The sequence below is a fragment of the Chaetura pelagica genome, unplaced genomic scaffold (genome assembly GCF_000747805.2).
Source record: "Chaetura pelagica isolate M959 unplaced genomic scaffold, ChaPel_1.0 scaffold52, whole genome shotgun sequence".
Lineage (NCBI taxonomy): Eukaryota > Metazoa > Chordata > Aves > Apodiformes > Apodidae > Chaetura > Chaetura pelagica.
The window spans coordinates 1,373,927-1,381,082 of record NW_009952486.1 but is presented as its reverse complement, the minus strand read 5'-3'; the positions used below and the strand labels follow the sequence as shown (position 1 = coordinate 1,381,082).

The 7,156-nt window shown below is 40.0% G+C and overlaps 1 protein-coding gene across 1 annotated transcript in view; it reads left to right on the top strand.

Moving 5' to 3' along the window:
* IQSEC1 (IQ motif and Sec7 domain 1) overlaps positions 1-74 on the top strand; it is a 197,078-nt gene extending 197,004 nt beyond the window's left edge. Inside the window, exon 17 of the mRNA XM_010008862.1 lies at positions 5-74. Within this exon, the coding sequence (XP_010007164.1) occupies positions 5-74 (70 nt within the window). The remainder of the gene's footprint in view (positions 1-4) is intronic.
* The last annotated feature ends 7,082 nt before the right edge of the window (positions 75-7,156 follow it).

Below are 7,156 nucleotides of genomic sequence, written 5' to 3'. Positions count from 1 at the left end.
ACAGGCCTCCACCACCTCCCTCCACATCAGCCAGCACCAAACCCAAGCACAGTGGCATCAGCACCATAGTCTAGAGCAGCCTGGCCCTCCTGGGAACCAGAGCCTGAGGCACAGCTCCGAGGCACTCGCAGGAAGCAACAAACAGTACTGTCAGTTTTTACCTAGACAGACAATTAATCGAGTCGTGTGAGCTTTCAAGGCTTGCTGTTAACTAAATAAAATAATTCAAGTTAGTGCAATCAATACTTGTTTTACTTATCTGCTCCACAGATGCTTTGCCATCCGGTTAGTTCTGATTTCCAAACTGCCTTGAAAACACGCTGCCCAGGAGTGAAGCGACCTTTTACACCACATCCCTTGGCAATTTTAAAATGCATAATAAAAACCTAGTCTGTGAACACAAGGAGAGAAAGAAAGAAAAAAAAAAGTGATACAGAACCAAGTGTTGCATTCTTGCTCTTTTATTGTCAATGGGCAAAAAAACAATAAGTAGACCTGATATGGTTGATGAAAGTACGTAAGTAAACTTTATATAATATAAATATATACATATAAATATATATATATATATATACACTGTATAGTTAACATTTGTGCTTGGAAAGAAATTTTTTCAGTCCACCAAACTAGCAATATAGACTTTACAAGGATATTCCACTTACTTGATAGGACAGTATAATAGATGACCAGTATATGAAAGAGTAGACCAAAAACATGAAACGTTAGGAACAAATTTCCGACATTTCGGTATTTTCATGAAAAGTCCTCTGGACTTGCTCAGATTTCTAAGCAATCCTTACTAAATGTGCCAAGTAACATAGCATTAAATGTTGTAGTCAAATACTGCTTTGTATAAATCTTTATTTTATTAACACGATACTCTCATACGTAATCAGTATTATAACTGCTCTGCTATTTCAGGTAAGCAAACTCGTTAAGGCGCAGTAATTACGCAACGTAGCGACGTAGGATGGCCAGTCAAGCGTTGGTCACACAGATGCTTAGACACTTTAAAGGCTGTGATAACTGTGAATTTACATGACCCACGTTTCTTTTGTATGCATAGGATGTCACAGGGCCACGTGAAGAGCGAGGGCAGGTGCATGGACACACTGCAGAAACATTCATCTCAGACACCAAAGTGGCAGATTTCCATCTCTCTCAGCTACTTTGTTTCCCGTTTGCCATAACTTCTCATTTTTACCCCCAGCGAAGCTGAATTCTAGTCAGAGTGTTTCCAGGTGGAAGTGCTCTAAAACTTGAGGGTTTGTTTTAGAATTTAGTATAGTTTTATATATATATATCTATATCTATTAAAAAAAAAATTGTAATTCCATGTAGCCATGTGCTAGCAACAAAAGTGGCTTCACCATTTTTTACTCATCACATTTGTTAGTTTGAAATTTACCCCAGCACTCAGCAGGCTGAGTTTTATGCTCAAACCCTCACTTTCATAGTCCAGTTAGTTACTGCAAGACATCACATAAAAACAGGCTGTGCTGTTGTTGCTTGTGTGTTGTAAATCAAACCCATCTGCACATTTATATGCGGTTTTTCTCCTGAAATCCTGTACAAAGTCACACATGGCACCTACTTTGTAGTTTCAGCATTTTGAGCCACTCCAAGGACTTTACACCTAAACAGTAGAGACAAAGGAATCACAGCTGCAAAACTGCACCAGCCTAAAAGCAAACCTTGAAGAGGAAGAGCAAAACGTTCCAGTGTGAGATGGGTAAAAGTAATAATAGTAATAACAACCACCAGTCAATTTTCTGTTTAACAGTAGTAAAACTGCCAGGAATAAAATGGGGACATGAGACCAAGAGAGGGACTTTTCCTGTTGGCTTGCTCATGGCATCTCTAATGTTTGGGGGGAGGGGGGAGAGGTTGAGTGGGTTTTTTTCCCCTTTCATACCATTGAGATCACGATACCAGCAGAACTGCAAACTGAGCACTTTGTTAACCTCCACAGAGAGCAAATACAGCAATCTAGAGTTTAGCCTTTTGTTTAAAGCAGTCCACGTTTGTTTCCCACGTGTGCAATATGTTTTCCCCTTCTACTCCTTCTCCTCTAAATGATCTTCATGAAAAGAAACTGAGTAATTACATTGTTATTATTTCCAAGTATCACTCATTCTAAATTCTTACCCCAAGAGGGCTCCTATGGGTCCCCCGAGGCTCTGTTCCTTGCAGTTTAAAAAAAAATATATACTGTTCTTATAAGGGAAAGTAGAACTGTCTGCATGTCATCTAATGTTATTAGTGTGAGGCTACACTCTACATATTGTATATTTGCAAAATATATCAGTGTTACTGTTGATATTAGTTGAAGTAAAGTGATAACATATTTCAATATGTAGGCTTTTCTTCATACATCTGTACCAATAGTAGAGTCTAACTGTAATTTATAGGTTGTTCCAGAAAAGATAAAAGAACCATTCAGGTGCAAACATCTTTCAGAAACTGCATCTTTTAATTAAAACAGAGGTAAGAACTCTCCTCTTCACTGAGTGACGGAGTCTGTACTTGTTTCAGATGCAGAGTTATAGTGATGTCAGCAAAATGGCTTGTGTGTGGGACGTATGCAGAACATATGGTAGCAGTGGAGAGGAAAATCTGACTCTAGATGTGTCAGTTAACAATGAAGGTGGTAAATCCCCCAGACCTGCATTTGCTTTATGCTTTAAAACCCTTTTCATTCATTTAAGTTAGAGTCGATAGAAATATTCTAAACTTACCCAGGAAGCCACGTTTTAATGCTCAACCACTGATTTTTCCATGTGCAGTCAGTTAAATATTGGGGAGATGTCACAAACGTGCGTGCAAAAATCCACTTACACATGATTTCATGTGGGGCAGGAGCTGGTGCCTGCCCTCTGGGTGCATTCAAGTGCATGTGTAAAATCACAGCTCACCTTGAGGCTGGTTTAGAAAACTGGTCGTATAAGAGCACAGTATTTGTAAACTCTGTCCTTTCCACTCAATGAGGAGAAACAGTGGGCTTGATTTATTTTCCTTTTTTTAAATTATTTTTTAATTTAGACTGTGTGTTTGTATGTACTTCAACCAACCAAATGTGTCTTGGTGTCAGCATAAGTCTTAAGAACTTGGCTGCATGTTCAGGGTTCTATTATAACCCCTCTGACTCCGTTCTCGAATAACACTTGCTTAGAGCAGTGGGTCATGCCTAGAACAGGAAGGTGACAGTACTTGAACACTGCGTGTGGTTAAGAAAATGAATTCTTTCAGCCTGCAGGCAGGAGTAGAACTGAGAGGGGTTTTCTCAAATGCCAATTAAAAACTGGTACAGAGCTGCACGGAGTGACTGTGTTTCTCTTTTCCCATGAGTGACGTGGCAAAGGAATTAATGCTGATTTGAAAAAAAACCAAAACAAACAAATGGAAGGGAAATTTAAAGAGCAGAGGTGTGGCAACAGAAATCTTTTCTGGGACAACGATCAAATATATATTTGGGGGTTTTATTTTTTTAAGTTAAGAATGAAATGTAAAACAATGTACAAACAGAAAACAAAGTTCATCCTAATATAACGTGCGTCTTGTATTGCTAAAAAGAACAAGTCTGACATAACAGTGTAGAATGATTTTTCCCATCATGTACTGCATGCAGCAGAAGCCTCTTGTTTCTTGCTAAAATGAGCTGAGAGACAGTCAGCAGATATTTAAACACTGAATCTCTAGATGTTGACTTGCTGTTCCATATGAAGCTGTGTGTTTTCTGCAGCTGAGCATGCGTTTTGCTGTTCCCTTGTAAAATACCATCGCACTTCTTGCCTGCAAAATGGATTCTTGTGTATATAGTTAAAGTGGAACCAAGAACAAAGATTAAATTTGGGCAAGAGAAAAGGGGGTGTTGAAAATGGGACCAGTAGGGGGGATAGATATTTCTCTAAATTGTACATAGTATGTAAATTAGTATTACTATAAGTCTGCAGTCACTTTGAGGTTGCCTATCTCCTGTTAGGAACTTAAATCAGCTTTGAGTTGTATTAAACTGTTAGAATTAGGTCTTGAATGCAGACTGTTAAAGACTTCAAAAAAACCCATTATGCTTACAAGAAGCTTCTGTTCTGGGGAGGCTTGAGACCCCTTTTGTAACTACGGGGAAGAAAGGAGTGCTTTCATTTTAATATGCATTCTGTTTGTAAGTAGTAACAAACCCTATTGATGTAAAACTATAACTGTGATCATGTGGAGAAATCAAATAAATCATTTAAAGCTCTTTGTTTCTCATTTTGTGTAATCCAAGAACTTCAGTTCCTTCCAATGGTATCCTGGCCCTGCTGAATCCATGGGATTTCTGTTCCTCACTGCAAAGGGGCCAAGATTTCAGTCTGCATCTTGAATTAAAGATGAGTTGGTGGAAGTGGTGCTCAGTACTGTGGAGACTGTGACCCTTCTCAATAGGTTTAGGTTTGTTTGGAGGTGCTGTAAATATATTCAGTTCCAAAGTATGATAAAGAGCAATAAATAAACACCCAGATCTGCCATCAATGAGAGGTAACACTGAAGAGGTTTCTTTGGTGTGCTGTTTGTCAAGGCTTTCTAATGTTGAAAGAGAGTAACCAGATGTTGAATCCTTTTAACCATGAGCTGTCCAGCATCTTCAACTGATCCCACCAACCTTCTGGCTGTGACCTTGCCTGAGGAGCTGGTGTTCAGGTGACTCCCCGCCCTCCACTCCTGAGTGCTGTAAGTCTCTCCTTCCCAGGGATGCAGCCCTTCCTTTCCCAAGTGTCACCTACACTCCTGAGCCCCAGCTGGGAGAGTATTCCTTGCTTCTGGGCACTGCTGGCAGGGAACTATCATCATGCTGCAGTAAGTGATGGACCTGAGCAAGTATTATTCTCCTGTCACTACTTGTACCTGTGTTTGTTAGTTGTGTGTCTGAATTGATACCACAAAAGGATCACTACACAGACATACTTGCCTCAAGTGGTCTTCACAATATTTAATACTACACTGCTGCAATTATTGTAGATTATTACTTTAGACAGTAAACTGTGTTAACCTTCATTGTGTCTGTAAAGCCTTTTAAAACTGATTATTAGCTATCAATTTAAACTAAATACTGTGTTTGCTTGTTTTTTTTCTATGAATTTTAGGAGATTCTTGGTTTGTTTTGTGGCAATAATCAACTATAACCTATTTCTGAATGCCTGTAATTTCAGGATGTGCATCTTGGTCAATGATTTTTGGATAGGTAAGTACCCATTGATCACTAGGCACTTGCCATCCCTCCGAGCTGTGTGACCTGTTGCAAAGTAACTGATGCTTCACAGAACCATTCTGTTTGTTGATAGAGAAAAATGTGCAGTGCTCTGCTTTACTGGTACTTCTATTAATGTTTTAGATCACCTGATTGTAAGAATTTTGATAAATCTACATTTTGAGAAGGCAAAGAATCTGGCTTCTCTAATTTAACACCAAGAGCCTGTAAATGTGGTTACAAAGCTGGGCTTTTTTTTCCTGATCCAGTTTAAAAGTAGGACCTAAATGATATGTCTCAATGCTGCTGCTTCCTACCTAAACAAAGACTAGGTTGAAGGCATTTGTGATCTGGCACTACTGAAGAAAAATAAATAGCTCAAGGGAGCCTCAGGAGCAATTGTGGTTTGTGTGATAGATTTGCACCAGTTGCAGTAATGGCAAATAACTTAATTTAAACAATTCAGTGTAGGTTAAACATGTGATAGTGTAAAGCTCACATTGTGGATGTTTGTAAATGAATGTTGCCTCCATCCAAGAAGTTAAATTGCTCAGTAAGGACAGGCCATCTCACCCTAATATTAAGATCAAGGTTTTCTATTATAAACTAACTGAAGATCAGATATATTGCAGTCAGAAGTCTAATATTTTAAAACTTTTCCTAAATTCAGTCCTGTGATCATGCATTTTAGGTGCTCGTGTGCAGGTATCACTGCACACACTAATTGCATGAAGGAATTGTGATGCAATAACAAGTTCCTTCAAGCTCTTCTGGATAGCATCCTTCTAAGGGGGAGTTGCTTTCCAGGTATTATCTGTGTTATTTTTGTTGAAATGAAGAAATGCAATATTGAAGTGACAGGAGGAGGAGCTAAAGAACTTCACATTTCAGAAATAAGACGTATGTTTTTATCTTCACATCCCTTCAGGTTTGCTTTTTTTAACTTAAAAATCTCATTAATTCTATTGAACTTGTTTTCCCATCTGGCCTTCATGGTTGGTTTTCATTCAGGAGTTTCATAAAATCAAGTGTAGTAGCATTTTTCCATACATTTATATGGAGTCTATATAATAGTTATCTGATGGTTTGTTCTGTGCACAAGTAGGATTTGGGAGCCCCAATTATTTTTAAGTGTCTTGCAGTGTGTGACAGATCCTGGTCTCCCAGAGTCCACAACACCTTCCCTACCCTGTTGTTTATCCCTCAGCTTTTCAGATTGAGCTTCAAACATTAAGCCAACTTCTGGGTTGCTTCTTGCACTCATTCAAACTGTCACAAGATTGCAGAATTGTGATGCTCTTAGGACTGTCTGATAAATCACATTTCAGCACCTGCACCTACTGACAAATGTATTTGCATAAGAGGAACAATGGGCTAACAGTAACACACCATCAGGGGTCTTTACTGACACTGTAGCTGCACTGTAAGCACTTAGAATCATAGAAGATGCTGAGTTGGAAGGGACCCATCAGGATCACCAAGTCCAACACCTGTCCCTGTGTAGGGCACCCCAAGAATCACCCCATGTGCCTGAGAGCATCATCCAAAGGCTTCTTGTACCCAGGCAGCCTTGGTGCTGTGACCACTGCCCTGGGGAGCTTCTTCCAGTGCTCAACCACCCTCTGGGTGAAAAACCTGATATCCAACTTAAACCTCCCCTGCTTCAGCTTCCTGCCATTTCCCCCAGTCCTGTCACTGGTGACAGGAGGGAAGAGCTCAGGACCTGCCCCATCTCTTCCCTTGTGAGGAACCACAGACTGCAATGAGCTCACCCCTCAGCCTCCTCTTCTCCAGGCTGAACAATCCCAAGTGCCCTCAGCTGCTCCTCATGAATCAGCCCATCCAGACCCTTCACCAGCCTCATGGCTCTCCTTTGGGCACTCCCCAGTAGCTTGATGTCCTTTTTATGTTGTGGTGCCCAAACCTGCA